At 46.0% G+C, this 24,282-nt stretch overlaps 1 protein-coding gene across 2 annotated transcripts in view; it reads left to right on the forward strand.

Moving 5' to 3' along the window:
* arfip2 (ADP ribosylation factor interacting protein 2) overlaps nucleotides 1–14,092 on the forward strand; it is a 23,172-nt gene extending 9,080 nt beyond the window's left edge. For both annotated transcript variants that reach the window (XM_062974373.1, XM_062974374.1), the window contains 3 exons: nucleotides 1,880–2,037; nucleotides 4,998–5,172; nucleotides 13,800–14,092. In XM_062974373.1, coding sequence (XP_062830443.1) covers nucleotides 1,880–2,037; nucleotides 4,998–5,172; nucleotides 13,800–13,955 — 489 coding nt within the window. In that variant the 3' untranslated portion in view covers nucleotides 13,956–14,092. The remainder of the gene's footprint in view (nucleotides 1–1,879; nucleotides 2,038–4,997; nucleotides 5,173–13,799) is intronic.
* The last annotated feature ends 10,190 nt before the right edge of the window (nucleotides 14,093–24,282 follow it).

Raw genomic sequence — 24,282 nt, forward strand, 5'->3', positions numbered from 1 at the left:
TACTACAGTTTCTGAGCCAAGATAAACCCTGTAGTATAATAAAGTGTCACTCAGGCTTGTGTAACAAGTAACTATCTTTACTTCAGTTCAAAAGCTCAAACAGGGCAACAATATATACAGCAGTCTCTCTGAATTCACACAGAGAACAGAGAAAATAGACAGTCCTTTTATACAGTCTTTAAATATGCCTCATTTGTCTTATAAATAACCAGGCTTTGGAGAGTCGGTAGCCATTTCCTTCCTGACCGTTTCCAGTCAGCGCCCTCTTCACTCTTCAAGGTGAAAGTGGCAGTTAAAACTGTTGGTCTCAGCAGCAAGCTACAGACAGCAGCCAATCGGAATTCTGGCTCCTGACTGGCTCAGCCAATCAGCTGTTGACACATGCCTTTTACAGAACTTTTACAGAATGATATTTAGACATACCGATTCTATGTAATTGCATTGGATTCACAACAACCTACAGTTGCAGTGATCAACAAACAAACAAAGGGGGTTACATTTTTACTCATCATTCACATACATTTTACTTTTTATGCATTTATTTGCGTCATTTCTATCCTGCCTTTCCCACCCAAAGGGACTTAAGGCGGCTTACAAGTCTGCCAAAAATTCAATGCCAATAAAAACAACAATACAGTAGAGTCTCATTCATCCAACATAAACGGGCCAGCAGAATGTTGGATAAGCGAAAATGTTGGATAATAAGGAGGGATCAAGGAAAAGCCTATTAAATGTCAAATTATGTTATGATTTTACAAGTTAAGCACCAAAACATCGTGTATTACAACAACTTGACAGAAAAAGCAGTTCAATACATAGTAACGTTATGTAGTAATTACTGTATTTACGAATTTAGCACCAAAATATCACGATATATTGAAAACATTGACTACAAAAATGGCTTGGATAATCCAGAATGTTGGATAAGTGAAACTCTACTGTATAAACAAGTTAAAATATAAAAACAAAAACAATTTGACAATCAAATAAAAACAGATTCAAGCACAGTTGTATAAATAAAAACAATAAAAGGATAAAAAAAGTCCTAAAAACAACTTCACCACAGATGGCTAAGATGGGGGGTCAGGTCAAAAGTGCATAATGTAAACACCGTTGTTTCCCCCCAAAAGTTCATCAAGTCAGCAAATGTTGACAGATGTAAACAGTTAATCATTGTCACAGGTCTCATTAGCAACTTTTTACAGCGTGGAGGTCAGGGTGCATGTTTGGGTGGGTTTCTTCAGACTCCATTGATCATCTTCTCCAGCACCCTGATGAATTGGTTGCAATCGTCTGCCTCACCAATTCCTCTGTTCAATGTCAGACTCAAACACATCTGTAGTCTGAAGTCCAAACATTTATTTCAATATCTATAATACATATTTACAAAGCACAGCAAAAGCCATCGTTCTGAGCTGGCATTCTTCTATAGCCTCTTCGCTCGACAAGCACAGCTCAACTCACAGAGATAAGAAAACACATTCCTCAGTCCGAAGGAAGTTCCGACCTCCAAGGCCGGAAACCATGCCTGATAGATCATAGCAAGCTGTCAGTCTAACTAGCCTGCTGTTAACTGTTTCATTACTGAAACACACACTCTTGCAAAACAGCAGAAACACTTGATTTACATTTCATACACATACAACCATAATCCAACAACTTTTAATTACAGTAGTTGTTTTCCAGGCCTCATTCTTTCAAATTATTAGGTCTCATTCATTCATCTTTCATGCAGTTCATTCAAACCATATATCGTATGGCTCGCACGTTGTCCAAGTGTCCAGGGGAGGGGTCTGGGGGTGCTCTCCCCAACAATCCCTGAGAAGCCCACACCCCTTTTTTCTCCCCCCCCCCCCCCCCGTCCCCCGTCCCCTGGCAGGAGGAGTTTGGCTACAACGCGGAGACCCAGAAGCTGCTCTGCAAGAACGGGGAGACCCTCCTGGGGGCCGTGAACTTCTTTGTCTCCAGCATCAACACCTTGGTCAACAAGACCATGGAGGACACCCTCATGACCGTCAAGCAGTACGAGACGGCCAGGTATGCGGGGGGGGGGGGGGGGCTCAGTGCATTGGGGTGCAGGGCTGCAGAAAGGGGGGCAAAGGCAGGCACTGGTCATTGGCAGACCTTTGCTATCCCAAAATAAACCCACTTGAGGGAGGGAGCTGGAAAGTACAGGTGCAGCTGCTGCGGAAAGTTACAGGATTTATAGCGTTGTAACATTTGCATTCACTGCTCCGCTCTTGGGTTGTTACGGGAGATATCCAGCTTTCTGCAGTTCTGATGCATTTTAGCAATCTTTATAATTTTATAATAATAATTATTTTATTTTTATACCCCGCCCCATGTCCCCAAAGGGACTCAGGGCGGCTTACATGGGGCCAAGCTCTTACACTCTTACAATTTCAATTTTACACTCTTACCATTTCAATTTTACACTCTTACAATTTCATTAGTGGGATTTTATACATCTTTTATACTCTTACAACAGGGCTCCCCAAACTAAGGCCCGGGGGCCGGATGCGGCCCTCCAAGGTCATTTACCTGGCCCCCGCCCTCAGTTTTATAATATTTTTATATCAGTTTTAATAATATAATATATTGTATATACATATAATATTGATAATAATCTTATGTTATACAATATAATACTAATAGTAATACCATATAATAATATTAATTGTATGTTATATATTACATATTATATAATATTATAGTGGTATAGTTCAATACAGTAATATATAATGCTAATATTGCGTTATGCTAATAATATAATATATTGTATGTACATACAGCTGCTCTGAGTCCCCTTCGGGGTGAGAAGGGTGGGATATAAATGTAGTAAATAAATGCAGTAAATAAATAATTAATTTTAGACTTAGGCTCGGCCAAAGTCTGACATGACTTGAAGGCACACAACAACAACAACAACAACAACAACAACAACAACAACAACAATCCTAATTAACTTGACTATCTCATTGGCCAGTAGCAGGCCCACACTTTCCATTAAAATCCTAATAGGTTTATGTTGGTTAAAATTGTTTTCATTTTTAAATATTGTATTGTTCTTTCGTTGTTGTTGTTGTTGCACTACAAATAAGACATGTGCAGTATGCATAGGAATTTGTTTGTATTTTTTTTTCCAAATGATAATTCGGCCCCTCAACAGTCTGAAGGATTGTGGACCGGCCCTCGGCTTAAAAAGTTTGGGGACCCCTGCTCTTACAATTTCAATAGTGGGATTTTATACGTCTTTGTATTTATACTTGTGTAGTTTTGTTTATATGCGGCCCTTGGAGTGCTTCTGTGAGCTGCCCCGAGTCCTTTTAGGGAGATGGTGGCCGGATACAAATATAGATTCATTATTATTATTGATGATGATGATGATGATGATAATAATAAATCTTTATATCCCGCTTTTCTCCCTCACGGGACCCAAAGCGGCTTACAACCTATTAAAATCATGTAAACAACAATCAAATACATCAATCTATATATATATAAATGTAATGTGCATTTTTCCCATGGAGTAAACAAGAAAACCGCTGAACCAAACCACACCAAATTTGGCCACAAAAGAAATAGGCATCCAATCTATATCTTTCAATCAAGAAAACCTAGAAAAATAAAGTCCAAATTACAGAGGATGAGGAAGAGCCGTTTTCCCCCTGGCTGCCAGACAGAAGGGTACTCACCACCCGCTTTAGGCCCCATCCACTTCATGTCATAGCAACCCCCTCAGCCACAATGACGCCCGGGGGACAGGCAGGGTTCACTTAGGCCTCTTTCACACTGCCTATAAAATACAGATTATCTTGTTTGAACTGGATTATATGGCAGTGTAGACTCAAGGCCCTTCCACACAGCTATATAACCCAGAATGCCAATGTATATTCACAAGTTTTAGGAAATAACATATTTATTTATTTATAGTATTTATATCCCACCCTTCTTTCTCACCCCGAAGGGGACTCGGGGTGGATCACAATGTGCACATACAAGGCAAACATTCAATGCCATATGAACATAGAGACAGAGACGCAGAGGCAATTTAACCTTTTCCAGCTTCCTGAGGGTATGCTCGATTCCGGCCACAGGGGGAGCTGCTGCTTCATCATCCACTGTGACGCCGAGTCCTTGGATACTTCCTCATTCTAAATGCTGCTGGATGATTTTTATGGTGTCATAAATTAGTTAAATTAGCCTCCTCACGAAGTGGTACCTAAATTACTTACTTGATAGATGCAACTATCTTTCAGGTTGCTTAGGTCAACAACGAGCAGGGCTATTTTTTATTTTAATGGTTGGGTACTCAGTCCAACACGGGCTGGCCTCGAACTCATGGCCTCTTGGTCATAGTGATTTATTGCAGCTGGCTACTTTTCAGCTGTGCCTCTAACTACCACCAATTTCTCAATTATTTATTTCCTATACCACCACACTTCGCCACAGCAATGCGTGGCCAGGCACAGCTAGTACAAGTATAAAATATAAAATAAACAGCTGAAACAACAAAAATATACATTCACATTCTAGTGGCATCATGTCAGATTATATTGCACTTTGTTCAACCCCATTGGTCCAAAGGCCCTTTCTTTTGTGGTCATTTTCCTAATTAGTTAAGTGACCAAAACACGCTCTCATTCTTCCCTGTCCACCTTTCAAATGGGAAAGGCCTCGGGCAGGAGGATGCTCCCAAACCACATCTCACCCTGCCTGTTGTCAGCCGGTGCCTTGTCAATGCTATCAGCTACTCTGGGCCTTGCCTGGCAGCTTCTAGAATGCATAAAAATCCCCATTAACAGTACATACCTTTGTTAAAGGCACAGCTCTTGGTGGATAGCATATCCCTCTATGAGAAACTGCACATTACTTACCAAGTGTGCACTAACAATGTGAGACAGTGGTCTGAACAGATTAAACGTGGCATCCTGGGGTGGGGAAAGCAGGCGGGTGCCGGCCCTGACCCCCGTGTCTCTCCCGCTTGCTGTGTCCAGGCTGGAGTACGACGCTTACCGCACGGACCTGGAGGAGGCCAACCTGGGGCCCCGGGACGCAGGGACCTTCTGCCGCCTCGAGGCCGCCCAGGCCAACTTCCATGCCCACCGCGCCAAGTACGAGAAGCTGCGGGCCGACGTGGCCGTCAAGCTCAAGTTCCTGGAGGAGAACAAGGTGTGTGTGTGTGTGGGGGGGGGGTTGTGGGGCAGGAGGGCACGGTCCACTCTGACCCCGCTGACCCATCTTATGATCCTGGGGGGCACGTGATGCCCACCCGCAATACAGAACGGACACTGTCTTCTGCCAATTGCTCATGCAGAATTCTGGGAAATGTCGTTCAGGACAGGGTCTTTGGAGATCTCAGCTAGAAAGGTCCTTGGCGTCCCTGAACTCCGAGGGCTATCCAGAAAGTACATTACGTTTTGGAATTAAAAATGAACGAAGATTAGGAGAAAACATTTACCATATGCAGTTGAAAGCCACACCCAAATAACACATCTCACATAGTCGCCATTCAAATCTAGGCACTTCTCATAGCGATGAATGAGCTTGGAAACTCATTCCATCACCCAAGTCAAAAAAGGAGCACAATCAAAGCCCTGACAGGCCGTGCACAAAGAATCTGCGAACCTCACCTCTTCCAAGGTGAACTCAACCACCTAAACTGGGCTCTCCAGGCCAATGGAGACTCCACCACAGACATCAGAAGAGCTGCAAGGCCAAGAACAAGCCATGAGAGTCAAGGGAAAGATCCACCCAGAGGAAAGGTGTTCTTACCATATATCAAGGGAACCACTGACCGCTGATGAAGAAGCACAACCTACAAACTATCTACAGACCCACAAAGAAAATCCAACAAATGCTACGGTCAGCGAAGGACAAGAGGGATCCTCTCTCCTCTGCAGGAGTCTACCGGATACCATGCAGCTGTGGACACGTCTACATAGGGACCACCACACGCAGCTTTGCCCAGACATGAATCAACGAACATGAAAGGCAATGCAGACTCACTCAACCAGAGAAATCAGCCATAGCAGAGCACTTGATGAACCAACCTGGGCACAGTATATTATTTGAGAACACAGAAATGCTTGACCACTCCAACAACTATCATGTCAGACTACACAGAGAAGCCATTGAAATCCACAAGCATGTGGACAACTTCAACAGAAAGGAAGAAACCATGAAACTGAACAAAATCTGGCTACCAGTATTAAAAAACTCAAAAATCAGAACAGTAGATGGGAAGCAACACTCTGAGGGCAGAGGAGCTCCAGGGATAGCTAATGACTCTGAACAAAGGATGCCCCCCAGGCAAGAGAAGAACCTTTCCAGTTCTAATTAATTAAGGTGGTTAACTGCAACATTCACGCTGACTTCCAACTGACAAAGAACTCTTCTCACACCCTGGACTTTCCACAGATATATAAACCTTCCTTGCTAAGTTTCTCCATACCTCACAACCTCTGAGGATGCCTGCCATAGATGTGGGCAAAACATCAGGAGAGAATACTTCTAGAACATGGCCATACAGCCCGGAATACATACAACAATCCTGTGATCCCGGCCATGAAAGCCTTCGACAACAGCTTGGAAACTCCTTCCCCACAAAACACTGCCGCTTGCGTCCTCAACCACTTGTTTCCAACAATGGGCGCGTGGCTGGCAACGCAGCATTTTGGCAACGATGCGCAGCTGTAGGAAGGGCTGACCGGCTGGTTGAAGACGCAAGCGGCAGAGTTTTGTGGGGAAGGAGTTACCAAGCTCATTCATTGCTATGATAAGTGCCTAGATTTGAATGGCGACTATGTTGAGAAGTGGTATTTGGGTCTGGCTTTCAACTGCATATGGTAAATGTTTTCTCCTATACTTTGTTCATTTTTAATTCCAAAACGTAATGTACTTTCTGGATAGCCCTCGTACATTTCCCAGAATTCTACAGGAGATCGGACTCCTGGTCTGTGTTCCGTAACGCTGGTGGGAAAATGTCTCTGGCTGGGCAGAGGGAGTTCTCTGCAGGGCTATTTGGCATCTGGCCAGTGCTATTGGTCTTAGGAAACAGGAGAGAAACATCTGCAGGACGATGCTCCTGCATATACTTCGGAAAGAAGGGAAACCCTTGCCTTGATTGCTGTGGGAAATGCATCTCAGGTGAAAGAGCAGGTAGACAAAAGAAAGCGTCTCCAATGCTGACCCTCATGTCTCAGTGTAAGTAAATAACAACAACAACAACAACAATATTTTTTACCTGCCTCTCCTTGTGGCTCGAGGTGGGTCAAAGCACAGTCAAAATAATATACAGTAGAGTCTCACTTATCCAACATAAACGGGCCGGCAGAAAGTTGGATAAGTGAAAATGTTGGATAATAAGGAGGGATTAAGGATCTGCCACAATTTTTGGATTGCAATAAGGTCACTTATATAGCAGTAGTTCGCTAATTGTCCCAAAAAGCTATAAATTAATGATAGACGTCTTCCATCCTAGAACATGTTGATTCCATCTCAGTTTCCTGGCAGATGTTGGCTCTTCTTGGTTGGTGTTGGTAATGACGAAAGCCACAGAGGCTCCATGATGTCCTCGGTCCCCCAATTGGTAGTTAAGACTGATGACCCCTCCTACCCCAGGCCTGGGCCAACTTGGGCCCTCCCTCCAGGTGTTTTGGACTCCAACTCCCACCATTCCTAACAGCCTCAGGCCCCTTGTGCTGACTTTCTTCTTAACGAAAGGAATCCTGTAACTTAAAAGAGCCATTGTCTCTGATTAATGTAAACACGTTGTTTTCCCCAAAAAGGTTATGAAGTCAGCAAATGTTGACAGATGTAAAAAATTCCCTTATCACTATCACAGTTCTTATCGTAGTTCAGCAAGAAGGCAGTTCGTCATTGCAGGCCTTAATCTTAGAATTGTGTCTTCAGCCAAATTAGGCTACATAATAATAATAATAATAATAATAATAATAATAATAATAATAATATAACTATTTATATTCCACCCTATCTCCCCAAGGAGACTCAGGGCGGATCACAGTACACATAGACGGCGAACATTCAATGCCGTTTGGAGAGACAGGACAGAACAGAACAGATAGAAAGTAGGTATGTTGTCATGAAGTCCAGTTTTTGGTGCCTTGGAGGTTGTGCTGGGATTCAGCCACAAGGGGGTGCTGTTGCTCCATTCTCTGATAAAGAGCCATCAGGACTTCCTCCTTTCTTTGGTCGCCGGCATTTCTGGTCTTGTTCTTTATGGTGTCGTAAAAAACCTCCCCTGTTAGCAGTACCTAATTTTTCTAATTACAGCGCTAGTAGTAAGTAATCTTTATTTATAACCTGCCATTATCTTCCCTAAGGGACTCAGAGCAGTTTACAAAGGCACTCCAAGGTGCAACGTAACCTAAAATGATAAGAACAGTACATGTGTATGAAGCAAAGTCACATGGAATTATAACAACATCCCCTATCAACACTGTAGCTGTTTGTGTAAGTGGACACCTCCACCACATACACATTTTCACCGTTATTATGTGTATAAATAACGGTGAAAATGTGTATGTGGTGGAGGTGTCCACTTACACAAACGGCTACAGTTCCCACTGAGCAGGAGACACCCATGACCCTCCGTCCACTGACATGCAGGTTACAGTGAGCGCTACAAACATGCAGCCCAAACTCTGTCAGAGTCATCCACAGACACCATCCTGCCCCCCACCCATGCAGGGAGAATTTCACCCTAGATGTTCTGTTTTTCCTCCAGAATGGACATTTGTTTATTATTTACAGTATTTATATTCCGCCCTTCTTTCTCACCCCGAAGGGGACTCAGGGCGGATCACATTAGACATATAGGCAAACATTCAATGCCTTGACATAGAACAAAGACAAGACAAACACGGGGCTCCGAGCTGGCCTCGAACTCGTGACCTCTTGGTCAGAGTGATTTGTTGCAGCTGGTTGCTCAACAGCCTGCGCCACAGCCCAGCCCATGACATCCCATGATTCCTTAATTTGCATGACCCCACCCACTGCCTCTCCCTTAACCCTTTCCTACCTAGGGCCGGCCCTAGGTAATTTGCAAGTGTAAGCAAGCAATATTTTTGGCAACCCTCCTCCCTAAACCAAGTGCTCCTTCGCTCTTTCCCCCGTCTCCCGGCTTTGGAGGGGCAGTGGGAGGGTGAGGGAGCCAAGCCGTTTCTGTTTTCCCGCGCTGTGGCCTCGTGCTGCGGGGATGGGGCCTCCTTCACTCTTTCCCCCCATGGCTTTGGGGGGCGGTGGGAGGGCAAGGCAGAGAGAAGCGGAGGCAAGCAGGCCGGCTTGGCGGCAGGCTAATCGTGCTCTCGGAGGCGCCGCAACTGCACCCCGAGAGGATTGCGCCTTCCGCAGTTGCCGATATGCTACTGAGCCCAATTCAAAGGGCTGGTTTTGACCTATAAAGCCCTAAACCAGGGGTCCCCAAACTAAGACCAGGGGGCCGGATGCGGCCCTCCATGGTCATTTACCTGGCCCCCACCCTCAGTTTTATAATATAATATTTTTATATCATTTTAAATAATATAATATATTGTATATACATATAATATTGATAATAATATTATAATGTTATAATACTAATACTAATCTATATATATAAAAGAGTGATGGCATCAGGGCAGCAGACAAAACAACAAAACTACAGGCCCCCCAACCTCAAAATTTGACAACACAACCCATCATTCACGGCTCTAGGTTGATACAACAAAAACAAAACAAAAATAAAGTCCTAATTAGAGGGAGAGGAATAATAGTTTTTATCCAATTGCTGCCAGTTAGAAGGCTAAGCTCCACCTACTTGGTCTCCTAGCAACCTACTCAGCCCAGGGGACAGGCACAGTTAGGCCTCACTTAGGATTTGAACTGGATTATATGGCAGTGTAGACTCAAGGCCCTTCCACACAGCTATATAACCCATTTAGAATCTTATATTATCTTATATTATCTGCTTTGAACTGGATTATCTTGACTCCACACTGCCATATAATCCACTTCAGTGTGCATATTAAACATAAAGACAACCATACAACAGACATTCAATACCACCACTGCCTCAACAATTTCTCACCAACAGCACCAGACAACGCCACAGCAACGCGTGGCCGGGCACAGCTAGTAATACCATATAATAATATTAATTATATGATATATATTACATATAATATTACAGTATAGTGGTATAGTTCAATATAGTAATATATAATGCTAATATTGTGCTATGCTAATAATATAATATATTGTATGCACATACAGCTGCTCTAAGTCCCCTTCGGGGTAAGAAGGGCAGGATATAAATGTAATAAATAAATGTAGTAAATGAATAAATAATTAATTTTCGACTTAGGCTCGGCCAAAGCCTGAAATGACTTGAAGGCACAACAACAATCCTAATTAACTTGACTATCTCATTGGCCAGAAGCAGGCTCACACTTCCCATTGAAATCCTGATAAATGTATGTTGGTTACAATTGTTTTCAATGTTGTTGTTGTTTTGCACTACAAGTAAGACATGTGCAGTGTGCATAGGAAATTCTTCGTTTTTTTTCTTCCAAATGATAATTCGGCCCCTCCACAGTCTGAAGGATTGTGAACTGGCCCTCTGCTTTAAAAGTTTGAGGACCCCTGCCCTAAACGGTTCTCCTCGGTTGTGGAATACCCTCCCCAGAGATGTACGACAAGCCCCAACCCTTTTGAGTTTTAGAAAAGCCCTGAAAACTTGGCTATGTGCCCAGGCTTTCGAAGATTAAATGATAAAAACGACCCGGACTGATTTACGGCTACAGCACGAGGATTTTGGATAAACGGATTTTTAACCATATGTTTTTATATTTTTATATTGTTTTAATTGTTTTAATTGGATTTTCATTGCTATGTTTTAATTATGTGTAGGCATCGAATTGTTGCCAATTGTGTACGTCACCCTGAGTCCCTTCGGGTGAGAAGGGCGGGATATAAATGTTGGAAATAAATAAATAAATATAATAAATAGTTTGCATATAGCTTGAGCCGCCCCTGTTCCTACCCTTTCCTATGGCATGCAGTTAACAGAGGAATCGATCAGCAACTGATCGATCGCAAATCTGTAATTGAAGCAGTATTGAATGACTGAGGATGGTGCAATATCGCTGCCTTGCAGCGTTTTAATTTTTGTATACTTTTTATCATGTTTTAATTGTTTTGTTTTTATAGTATATTTGTTGCTGGCCCTCGTGGCAGAATGTAAGCCGCTCTGAGTCCCCTCGGAGAGAAGGGCGGGGTATAAATGCATGTAATAAATACATAAATAAATAAACTGAAGAAGAGGTTTGGGGAGAATTCACCAGGATTTACAGTGAGCTGGGCTTGACGGTTGGGTGCTCACCCCGACCGGGCTTCGAACTGTCCACCTTTCATTTGATAGATCTTATTACTGCTGGTGATTTACCAGCTGTGCTAAAGCCCAGACCTGTGCTAAAGCGTCCATACACCTTTCATACAGTCCATTCAAACCATATAGGTTTGAATGGACTGTATAGACAGGGCCTTCTCCGTGGTGGCCCCCCGACTCTGGAACACCCTCCCCAAGGATCTCAGACAGGCCCCGACATTGGCAGTCTTCAGAAAGAACTTGAAGACCTGGCTGTTCCAATGTGCCTTCCCAGATTAATAGGAAATCTCCAACACCAAGTCCCATCAGCACTTTATTAGAACTAAGATCGTATATCGCACTCTGCACTTGCCCTAGAAGCCTTATATATCACCTGTCCCTTCAGCACTTTTAATCTTGTACCCATTACTCCGGCCCGGCCCAGTTCTATTGTGTTTTAGCGTATTGTTATTGCTTGTGTTTTATACTGTTTTAATTGTTTTTAATTTGCCTTTTGTTTTGTATTGTTATATTGTGTGTTGAGGCCTTGGCCTTTGTAAGCCGCATCGAGTCCTTCGGGAGATGCTAGCGGGGTACAAATAAAGATTAATAATAATAATAATAATAATAATAATAATAGGCCAAAATTTCATTACCCTTTTATAGGTATACTAGCTGTGCCCGGCCACGCGTTGCTGTGTCTGAGTCTGGTGGTGTTGGTCAGTCTACATTAGGTTGTATTGATGCTGTGACCTCCACCCTTCTTTATACTCACATTAGTAGTAGTATTTGAAGTCTGTTACCTTCTTCAATTTTTGTGTTGATTGATAATTGCTTGAGATCCCTGTTGTCTTTGGTTTGTTGTTAATCCTGATGTCTGATTCTGCTGAGTGCGGTTTATATTTTTATTGTGGTACAATAGTCTTTTTTTTTGTTTGTTTTGCCTGTGTAGGTGTTTATTGTTGTTGTTGTAGTGGTTATGAAGCTGGATAAGTTAGATGCTACTGTATTGTTTTTTGGAGGCCCAGTGTAGCACTGACTGGCCTCTCAGCCTCAGTGCCTGGCTGCTTCTTGCCTGTGATGGTGTTGATTCTTATTGTTGTTGTTGTCATTGTTATTATTATAATTGTTTTTTTGGAGGCCAAGTGTGAATGTAGGGATTGGGGAGGTGGATGAGCACTGAATGGCCTTGTAGCCTCAGTGCATGGCTGATTCTTGCCTGTGATGGTGTTGATTATTAGTGGGTGCCAAGTTTCGTATTTCTGGGGCGTTTAGTTGTGTTGTTATAGTCACGATGAGTTGTTGTGAGTTTTGTGGGTCCGAATTGTGGTTTTGTGGTGTGTGTCAGGACCCAGGCTGCAGAACACCAATAACCATGCGCAGAGACCAGAATCTATCTAATATCTTTATTAAGGAAATATATAAAGTCAATAAAAACAAGTGTAGAATATAGTTCAGAAGTAGACCTTTCAGGAAAGGTCAAATATAGTCCAGGAAAACAATGTCCAATATGAGATATTAAAGTCCAAAGTTATAATCCACTTCACCGAAACACACACTATTTGGCAAGCAATAGTGTGGGGAACTGTCCTTAGTCTTTGAGGCTTAAGGTAAATCCGAAGGAAACTGGAAAACAAGGCTTGAATCTGAGAAGCAAGGTCCGTGGTTTAAAACGCAAGGCAAGGCAAGACTTGAAACTTGGCAAGATCAAACTGGAAACAAGGCAAACATGAATCAAGAACTGAGTCCATAGAAGTCCATGGTACAAGGCTGGGCTGGAAACTTGATCCGGGATCTGGGAACTGGAGTACGAAGTCTACACACGATCTCACTCCTCAAGCCGACGAATTGACTCCGCAAGGATTTCTTTGCGGGCAAACACCTAAATAGGATCTTGTTTTCCCGCCAAGGAACACTTTCCCTGGGGAACAAGAAACGAAACCTATACTGTGTCCAGATGCATTGACTCCTTAAAGTTTCCCAAGGGAAACAGACTTAATCAGCTAATTGTCTGGCAGCTATCCTGGCGCTCCGGCGAGTCGCCTCTCGAGCGCCCCTATCTTGATTATAATAATCCCGGCGAGAAAATGGGGGAGATTTCTGCTCAAGGCTTGTTTGGCTGACTTCTTGTGGGCAAACATCTTGCAGGTGCAAGGGCTCCAATTCTGGCTGAAACGGTGGGAAACCCAAGTTTTCCTCTTCATCTGCCACAATAGTACTAGGAACGGGACTACATGGCCCATGAGTCATCACAGTGTGGTTGTGTTGTTGTAACCGGGAGGCAAGGCTTTTGCGTTGTGTTGCCAAGTTTCATATTTCTGGGACGTTTAGTTTTGTTGTTATAGTCACTGTGCAAACAACTTTTATCCTTTTATAGATAGAGATATTTCTGTGACACACCTGTCTGTCTCTGTCTCTGTCTCCGTCGCAGGTGAAGGTGATGCACAAGCAGCTGCTGCTCTTCCACAACGCCATCTCGGCCTACTTTGCCGGCAACCAGACGCAGCTGGAGCAGACGCTGAAGCAGTTCAACATCCGGCTGAAGAGCCCCGGGGCCGAGAAGCCCTCCTGGCTGGAGGAGCAGTGAGGCCGACCCCTCCCGCGGCCCCGGCCCCCTCCCCTCATGGACCTGGACCCTCATCCAGAAGCAGAAGCCCCTCTTTCCCCTCTGTTGTCATTTGGGGAGGGGGCAAAACCCCTTTCCCTTTCCCCCCGAGCCCCTCCCTCCCAGAAGGCCGAGGGGGAGCATACCTTGATTTGACACACTCCTTCGGCCCCCTCCCCAAATGCAAAAGGCTTTTCTGAGTGGGGAGGGGGCTCCTTCCTTGGCCCTGCAGGCTCTCATTCCAGCGTCCCCACATTTCAGCTTTTATTACAATGAGGGGAGGGGGGGCGGATATGCTGTCCCAAAGGCCTGCAAAAGGGGTGGGGGGTGGTCAGGGTGGGAGTGCCCCCCCTCTTACCTCCCCCACGGCCCCCCAAGAGCCACGGACCAAACGGGGCCGGCGCACACGCGTCTGTAAATAGATAGATAGGTTATATATAGAGAAAGAGATAATGTATATCACGGCCAGGCTCTGGGGAGGGGGCTCCAGGCTTCTTCTTCTTCGGGGCTGGCTGTGGACCCCTCCCCTCCCTTGTAAAGACTCCAGAATAAACGGTACGACCCGCCGAGGCTCCAATTGATAGTTAACGTCCATCTCTCCCAGGCAAGGGCAAATTTTGGCCTTTGAGGGGTTTTGGACTCCAACTCCCAGCATTCCTAACAGCCTCAGGCCCCTTCCTTTCCCCCCTCCGGCGGAGGGGGGAAAGGAAAGGGCCTGAGGCTGTTAGGAATGCTGGGAGTTGGAGTCCAAAACCCCTCGAGGGTGGGTGGGTGTCAGCTGTGGTCCTTTCCTCTGTTGTGCCCCCCCCGCCCCCCTTGGAGACCCCCCGTAGTCTGTTCTGTTTGGGTAAAAGAGAAATCATGGCGTTGTTTGGGAGGCGATCATGTTGGAGACAATCAGAAGGGTTGCGAGGAAATAAACGTGCGGCGTCTTGATGGAAGGCATGCGGTTTCTCCGGGGTCCCTTTGTCAAAGATTGGGGTCCACGAGGGGAGTGGCGCAGGCGGTTTGGGGGGCCCATCTGGACGCTCCTCACCTTTGAACTCTCTGGCCTCTGGCAGTGCGGAAGCGTGCTGGGCCCATAACCACTGTCAGAGCGCGGTTTGGATAAGCACACACGCAGCAGAAGACTCACGTAGAAGCACTGGTACCAGTAACGAGGCTGGAGACTTCAACTATCTATAAACAGGTTTACTGGTAAACGGAAAACTCTCACAAGACAATATACATACAGACAGAGTGCAGAGAGCAGATAACCAGAGAGAGAGATAACAGGGAGCTATTTATATTCACCCCTGCTTTCTGATGCAACAGACAGTTAACTCCTTACACACTTGCATAGTGGACAGCAGACAGTGCATGATGCAATCACAGTATATGATGCAATCCCCAGCACACATTGCATACATGACTCAATTACATTTAAACAACTCTCTATATACAATCATTCCCACTTCAACACTTCAGGGGCTCGATATTGACCCTTGGTGTGTTGGGCTATTGGATTATGAAATGTTAGGATTGTCAGGAAAGGGCTAAATTGAGACACATCCACATTCTGTCTCAATTTCCCTTCTCCGGCGATCTAGCTATCTGCTCAGACGCACAGAGATAAATCCACACTTCTTAGCTGTCCGCTGAAGCCAGCGGTTCTCATATTTATTGAAGTAATTACAATATTTACATAGCTCAGCCGGAGCGTAACATCTAAGCATCCGACGAGAAGCTCGCTATCTCCCATATTTATTGAAGTAATTACAATATTTATATAGCTCGGCCGGAGCGTAACATTTAAGCATCCGCCAAGATTGAGGGCCACCAGGAAGCTCCATATCCCTTCTTCTCCAGCAATCTAGCAATCTGCTTAGACGCACAGAGATAAATCCACACTTCTTAGCTGTCGGCTGAAGCCAGCGGTTCTCATATTTATTGAAGTAATTACAATATTTACATAGCTCGGCCGGAGCGTAACATCTAAGCATCCGACAAGATTGAGGGCCACTAGTGAAGCTCAGTTTCCCTTCTCCAGCGATCTAGCAATCTGCTTAGACGCACAGAGATAAATCCACACTTCTTAGCTGTAGGCTGAAGCCAGTGGTTCTCATATTGAAGTAATTACAATATTTACATAGCTCGGCCGGAGCAGAACATCTAAGCATCCAACGAGATTGAGGGTCACTAGTGAAGTTCGCTATGTCCCAACTGTCGCCACCCACATTCCAAAGCCGTGACGAATGTCCTGTTACGTATCAGAAAATTGCACACTATTTCCCTCTAGCAATAACTCTCTCTATGCATTTAACTCTTACACTACTCGAATTACAGGCACACACACAATCAGTTTGCTTTAAACCATAAGTGAAATTTCAAACATACACAATACAAAACTCTAACAAGGAACACAACCTAATGGGGATTGTGACCTGTTAGGGTCATAATCAGAGCCCCCGATGGTGCAGCGGGTTAAACCGCTGGGCTGCTGAACTGCTGACCAAAAGGTCGGCAGTTCGAATCCGAAAAGCGGGGTGAGCTCCCATTATTAGCCTCAGCTTTTGCCAACCTAGCAGTTCGAAGACATGCAAATGTGAGTAGATCAATAGGTACTGCTCTGGCACTCCATGATGTCATGCCCATGGCCACATGACTTTGGAGGCGTCTAAGGACAACACCGGCTCTTTGGCTTAGAAATGGAGATGAACAACAACCCCCGAGTCGGACTCAACTAGATTTAATGTCAGGGGAAAACCTTTACCTTTACCTAGTACCATAACGTAATGGGTAGCAGAGTTTCAAAGGTGTTCCTTGAGTCTGTTGGGCAATGGAAGATCACTGGGCACATAAATGTCTTGTTTCTATTCAACGCTTTCAGCAGACAAAGATTCAAGTAGTCTTCTTTAAAATAACGTGTTTGTTTTACTCACAAGTTCATGTATACTTATATAGGTACGTTTCTTGTCAGGTTAAACTTTTAAGACATTTCAGTTTGTATCTTTAACTTCTAGTCTTTATCCGTCTCTTCAAAACTATATTGCTCTGTACAGCTTTCTTTCATAACAGTCTACTTTCAAAGAAACACAAGCCTCAACTGACTTCTAACTGTGGCATCAGTACTTAAACAGACTCAAGCCTCAACTGACTTCTAACTCTGGCATCTGTACTCAAACAGACTCAAACCTCAACTGACTTATAACCCTGTCAGAACCCTGCTACTAGAGCCTGGATGTGGCTCTGAGTTTCAGGGTCACTGACATTGATAAGACACCTGCGTCCCAGGACTCGGAGGAGAAACGGCTGATGGACTTGGCGGGGAATTTGCGCGGGGTTTTACTGAGCGGGAAGAGACTGTTCAAATGAGGGGGAGGGTATATAAAGGAGGGTTGGCCGGAGCCTCCCATTCTTGGCTTTTCTGATGTTCATGTTTCCTACAGTAAAAGTTCCTGGTGATACCACAGAGAGTCTCGTGTGTTCATTCAGGAGCGGCTGTGGTGAGCTGACATTAAGCCAAGAAATCGGACACCATCCCGCTGTAGCGGTGAGGTGTAACATGCAAGTGGAGGATGAAGAGCTCTTGGGCGCCGGAGGAGGAAGGTCGGAAAGGGCCACTCCCGAGACGGACGCTGAGTTCCACCAGCTGGCGGCCCTGGCGTCATCCACCGCTTATGCCCAGCCAAATGGGGTAACCCAGAGGCGCGGAGTGGTGCGGGGAGATAGCACCGGAGGAGAGGAAGGTTCACCTTCCCCAGGCCCGCAAAAGATGGTGTTTCTGGAGGAGAGGATGTCGGCGATGGAGACCACCCTGGCAGTGATGTCGAGGGCGATGGAGCGCCTGGCGGTTTTGGCGGAGCCGGAGCGAGGAAGGGAACTCCGGGCTAGCTCAATGTGGGACGTGAGCATGGGAAGCAGCCAGGGCTTTGCAGACCTCCCAGCACCGAAGGGAAGGGAAATGCGAAAGGAGCCCGGTGCCCGGCCCAAGATCCAAACGAGCCTGACGCGGGTGGAGGAGAGTGACGACGAAGGGGAAAAGCCTCCGAGAATCCCGGCTACGCTCCCAACTGAGACCCTGGTGCCCCTGGCGAATGCCGGGCGTGGCACAGGACAAAGGGAAGCAGCAGCGGGGCCCACTGGCCCGCAAGGGGGCTTGCGACGGGCGGAGAATTGGGGATTGCCACCACAGGGACCCCTACCGAGACGAGAGGAACTAAGGATCGAGTTTGGGGGAGAGTCCTCTGAACTGGATTTTTTCCTGACCACGGTGAGGGGCTATATGGAGGACAATGCCCACACTTTTAGAACGGAATCCAGCCGGGTACGGGTCATTGGTGCAGTGTTGAAGAGGGGAGCGGCCAGCTGGTACGTTCAACTACACGCGCGGCGCGACCCATGTCTGGGGTCACTCCGACGCTTTATGGGGGCCCTGGAGACCCGTTTCCGAGATCCACTGGAGCAGATCCGGGCGAGGGAGGAGTTGAAGACCGTCTCCCAGGGGCAGAGGTCGGTATCTGAGTATGCGGAGGAGTTCCAATGCCTCGCTGAAAAGGTGCCGGAATGGTCTGCAGTGACAAAGATAGAACTCTTCAAAGAGGGGCTCAGGCGGGAGATCCTCTCCTGGGCGGTGCATCGTGATGAGCCTGACACACTGCGCGGATGGATTCAGCTGGCGGGGCGCATCGAGACATCGCTGGCCCAGGCGAGGAGGCACCGAGGAGGGCTACAGCAGCGGCCGCAGATGAAAGAGGGGAGCCGGAAGGAGGGATCAACCCCAGCCGGGAGGAGAACGGAGCCGACAGGGAACGTGAGCACCAGCAGGAGGGGCTGCTTCGTGTGCGGCCGTTTGGGCCACAGGGCTGCCGAGTGCTGGCAGAGAAAAGGGGAAGGCGGAGGCCCGCCCAAACCAAGAGCCGTGGCAGGGAAACGCGCCGAGGAAGAACCACCGATGAGGCACCACTCGGGGGGGTTGGTAAGTCAGGACAAAGCCATGATAGTGGTCCCCATTCAGCTGGAAAGTGGCAGCAAACAAGCAACCTGCAAAGCATTTGTGGATTGTGGATGTTCCAGGAACATCATCTCCCCTGAATTAGCCGAGGGATTGGGATGCGAAAGAACGAACCTAGAATCCCCAATAGCTTTTTCGCAGTTGGACGGATCCACAGCATCGGGATCATTAGCTAAGTACAGTGCCGAAGATGTAAAGTGTAAGATAGGGAGTTGGGAAGGAAAGGTGTCATTTGTGATATCACAAATAGCCAGCTATAATGTTATACTAGGCATGCCATGGCTGGGGCAGGCCAACCCGCAAATCAACTGGGAGGATAAGAGCATGATCTTCAGGATGAAGTTGGAAGGAGGGAGCCAGGAAGTGGAAAGGGAGCCGGGGAAAAGGGGGGAGGAAGACTCTATCAGGATAGCAGAACTGGCAGATAAATTACCCCCAGAGTATCGGGATTTTGTGGACGTATTTGATGAGAAGGAAGCAGACAGTTTCCCACCGAAGCGGAGAGTTGAAGTGAAGATAGAGCTAGTCCCAGGAGCAGAGCTTCCTAAGGCAAAAATATACCCAATGTCGGCTAGGGAAAAGGAGGAACTGAGAAAATACATTGATAAAAACCTAGCGAGGGGTTTCATAGAGCCTTCAAATTCCCCTCTAGGGGCGCCTGTGTTGTTCAGGCGCAAAAAGGACCAAACGCTGAGGCTCTGCATTGACTACAGGGGCCTGAATGCAATCAGTTCTGGAAATAAATACCCCCTACCTTTAGTGAAGGACTTGATCGCCCAGTTATCGGAGGGACAGATATTCACTAAATTGGACTTAATTGAAGCGTACCATAAATTGCAGATTAAACCAGAGGACAGGTGGAAGACGGCCTTCTCCTGTGCATTCGGATTATTCAATTATCGTGTGCTCCCTTTCGGTTTGTGCGGCGGAGGCGCCGCGTTCATGCAATTAATCAACGAAGTGTTGCATCCATTGTTGTACAAGGGAGTCTTTGTTTTTTTAGATGACATATTGTTAGTATCTCGGACTAAGGAGCAACACATAGAACTAGTCAGGGAAGTCCTGCAAAAGTTGAGAGAAGCAAAACTGTATGCGAAGCTTGCCAAGTGCGAGTTCAATAAAGACCAGATAGACTTTCTGGGGTATAGGATTTCCTCCCAGGGAGTGGCGATGGACCCTGCGAAGGTAGAAGACGTGAGGGGGTGGGAAGCCCCCAAAACACGGAAGCAGCTGCAATCCTTCCTAGGGTTCGCAAACTTCTATAGAACATTTATCAAGGACTTTGCGCGCCTCACTTTGCCATTAACGGATTTGTTAAAGACTAAAGGTAGGGGAGAAACAGCCAAAGTGAAGGCCCCAGGGGCCAAACTGACCTGGACAATAGAATGCCAGGAAGCTTTCGAAGCCCTTAAAAAGCGTTTTACTGAGGAGCCTGTCCTACAGCACCCTGATATGTCTAAAGCCTTTGTATTACATTGCGATGCGTCAGACCGGGCATATGGGGCAGTTCTGCTACAGAAAGACGAGGGGGGGAACCTGAAGCCATGTGGCTATCTGTCAAAAAAGTTTAGCGATACAGAAAAAAACTGGCCGATTTGGGAGAGAGAAGCCTTAGCGATTCTAAAAGCACTAGAGTGCTGGAGACACTTTCTGGAAGGAAGTGGAACACCGTTTGAGGTGTGGACTGACCATAGAAATTTACAGTATCTAAGATCCCCTCGTAAACTATCAGCGAAGCAAATTAGATGGGCCCAATATTTCAGCCGTTTTGATTTCAGACTCAGATTCTTCCAGGGGAAACATAATATACTCGCTGACGCTCTCTCTCGGATGCCTCAGCACGGGGGAGGAATTCAGGAATCTGAAGGGAGTATTTTTCTTGATAAGCAATGGGGCCTGGCAGTACTAACTCGAGCACAAGCGGCCAAAGAAAACAAACGTACTGCCATTTCCACGGGGGGAGGAGAAATATGGGAGGAAGAGTTGAAGCGAGCGTATGGAATGGACAAATGGTTACAAACAAACAAAGAAAAGGGAGAATTGTGTGGGGATTTGGTGTTTGTAAATAAGAAATTGTATATTCCTGAATGTTTAAGACGAGAAATGTTAAGGAAGTACCATGATAACAAGGGTGCGGGTCATCTAGGCCCCACCAGGACTATTAAACTGTTGGCCAAACAATGCTGGTGGCCCGGAATGAGGAAAGACGCCAGGGGATACGTCACGCAGTGTGAATTATGTGCAGAGGGAAAAACACCACCGGGGAAGCCCCAGGGGCTATTGCAGAAGGTGGTGGAGCCCATGAGGCCATGGGAATGCGTAGCCATGGATTTTGTAGGCGAACTACCCCCCAGCAGAGGCCACAGATACATTTGGACAATATTGGACCTATTCTCAAAACAGGCACACTTTGTGGCCCTGCCAAAACTCCCTTCAGCTGAAAAACTTGCTGATTTGTATGTGAAGCATGTATATCGCCTACATGGGTGTCCCGACAAGATAATTAGTGACCGGGGAGTCCAATTTACTGCAAAATTTTGGGGAAAATTCTTACAGCTGTTAGGAGCAGAAAGGAACCTGAGCTCGGCCTTTCATCCCGCGACCAACGGGGGGGTCGAACGTACCCAACAGACACTGTGCCAATTCTTAAGGATGTACACCAATTATAGACAGGATGATTGGGCGGACCTTCTTCCGTTTGCTGAGATGGCTTTTAACGGGGCCGTACATTCGGCCACAGGTCGTGCCCCATTCGAAATAGTATACGGACAGGAGGTGGCACCTTTCCCCAGGCTACCCGAGTGGAAGGAAGGGGAGGGCCAGACCGACGAGGAATGGCCGGCCAAAATCAAGCAAGGGTGGCAAACCGTGGTAGAGGCATTGCGGGAAACACAAAAGAAGTACAAGCTCTTTGCGGATCGTAGGCGCCGAGAGGGGGACAAATTGGGCGAAGGAGATCTGGTTTGGCTGAGCACAAAAAACCTGAAATTGGGGTTCCCATCCAAGAAATTGGCTCCACGCTATATAGGGCCATTCAGGGTAGCAAAAAGAATAAACGAAGTGACCTATGAGCTGAGGCTACCAAAGGACCTAGGAAAGGTACACCCGGTATTCCATTGCAGCCTGTTAAAAAAGTATAAAGGAACTCTGGACAGCGGAGAACAATAGTTGTGTTTAATCTTTTCCTTCCAGGACGAAGGGGAGGAGGACGCCATGTCAGAACCCTGCTACTAGAGCCTGGATGTGGCTCTGAGTTTCAGGGTCACTGACATTGATAAGACACCTGCGTCCCAGGACTCGGAGGAGAAACGGCTGATGGACTTGGCGGGGAATTTGCGCGGGGTTTTACTGAGCGGGAAGAGACTGTTCAAATGAGGGGGAGGGTATATAAAGGAGGGTTGGCCGGAGCCTCCCATTCTTGGCTTTTCTGATGTTCATGTTTCCTACAGTAAAAGTTCCTGGTGATACCACAGAGAGTCTCGTGTGTTCATTCAGGAGCGGCTGTGGTGAGCTGACACATTGGCATCTGTACAGAAACAGACTCAAGCCTCAACTGACTTATAACATTGGCATCTGTACAGAAACAGACTCAAGCCTCAACTGACTTATAACATTGGCATCTGTACAGAAAGACTCAAGCCTCAACTGACTTATAACTTTGGCATCTGTACAGAAACAGACTCAAGCCTCAACTGACTTATAACTTTGGCATCTGTACAGAAACAGACTCAAGCCTCAACTGATTTATAACATTGGCATCTGTACTCAAACAGACTCATGCCTCAACTGTCTTCTAACTGCCATCCTTTTAAACAGCATTCTAAATAGTCACTGAACCAGTCACATGGTCAGCAGCCCCTCCCTCTGCTTTAAGTATATAGAGCTAAGAAAACTGCAAACCAAAGAAGACCTACACTTCAGGAAATAACACATTATAAAACAGATAAAACATTAAATAGAGGAGGCTTGAGAAGGTTGTATGTTTTCTGGGGTGTATGGCCATGTTCCAGAAGTATTCTCCCCTGATGTTTCGCCCACATCTATGGCAGGCATCTTCATACTATGGCAGTGCTTCAGGGGCTCGATATTGACCCTTGGTGTATTGGGCTGTTGGATTAGGACCTGTTAGGATTGTCAGGAAAGGTTAAATTGAGACATTTCTACCTTCCATCTCAATTTCCCTTCTCCGGTGATCTAGCAATCTGCTTAGATGCACAAAGATAAATCCACACTTCTTAGCTGTCGGCTGAAGTCCGAGGTTCTCATATTTATTGAAGTAATTACAATATTTACATAGCTCAGCCGGAGCGTAACATCTAAGTATCCGACGAGATTGAGGGCCACTAGTGAAGCTTGCTATCTCCTACCTCACAACTTCTGAGGAGGCCTGCCATAGATGTGGGTGAAACGTCAGGAGAGAATGCTCCTGAAACATGGCCAGACAGCCCAGAAAACACAACATCCTGTGATTCCAGCCATGAAAGCCTTCGACAACAACTTGAGAAGGTTGCTATCTCCCACATGGTGAACGTGCCTAAGGCCTTGCCAGGAATCGTGAAACAGATCATTGTTCTCAAACAAAATCATGAAAACCCTAAAGCTGGCATGGGCCAGCTGTTAGGAATGATGGGAGTTGAAGTCCAAAACACCTGGAGGGAGGGTTGAAGTTGGCCCATGCCTGCCCTTGAAATGGCAGACAAAGGTTTGAGGTAATGAAACAAAGAGAGTTCAGGTGGCTGTAGAAAAAAATGTTTATTCTCAGTGGCCAGAGAGAATATAGACCCTCCTGTTGCCAAGAAAAAGGGTACAGAACAACGAAACACAGGTGCTTTTATACCATTTTCCCTCCATCTACCTACGTCATATAGGCATTATCCATCTCCAATTAGTGTCCAAAAAGTCTTACTTTGCACTTTACTAAAAGCTACTTTTGCATTTTCCTAAAATATAGGCTACTTTCAAGACCTCTGACCTTCCATTAGGCCTCATCTAAGGAATTCCTATCTCGGCTCTCAGGGATCCATTAATTGAGGAATTCCCCCTTATCCTAGCTTTCAGGGAGTCATTAGCACTCCTACATGGCGCCAGGCCTTATCTTGACATCCCAAAAGCCTTAATTTGTCTTTTGTCCATTAGCTTATCTATTCTTGTTGACACTTGACATATGTCTCTGGCACTTAGGGTGAACTTTGGTCTCTGCTTATGGGGAGATGGTTATTTGCTAGGCAGAGTGTATTTTGGGGCTATATGCACACAATTTGCTTGACATTACATATTTTCCTATTCCTGTTTCTAATATGAGTACATTCAATATAT

This window comes from Anolis carolinensis, chromosome 3 (assembly GCF_035594765.1).
Source record: "Anolis carolinensis isolate JA03-04 chromosome 3, rAnoCar3.1.pri, whole genome shotgun sequence".
NCBI lineage: Eukaryota > Metazoa > Chordata > Lepidosauria > Squamata > Dactyloidae > Anolis > Anolis carolinensis.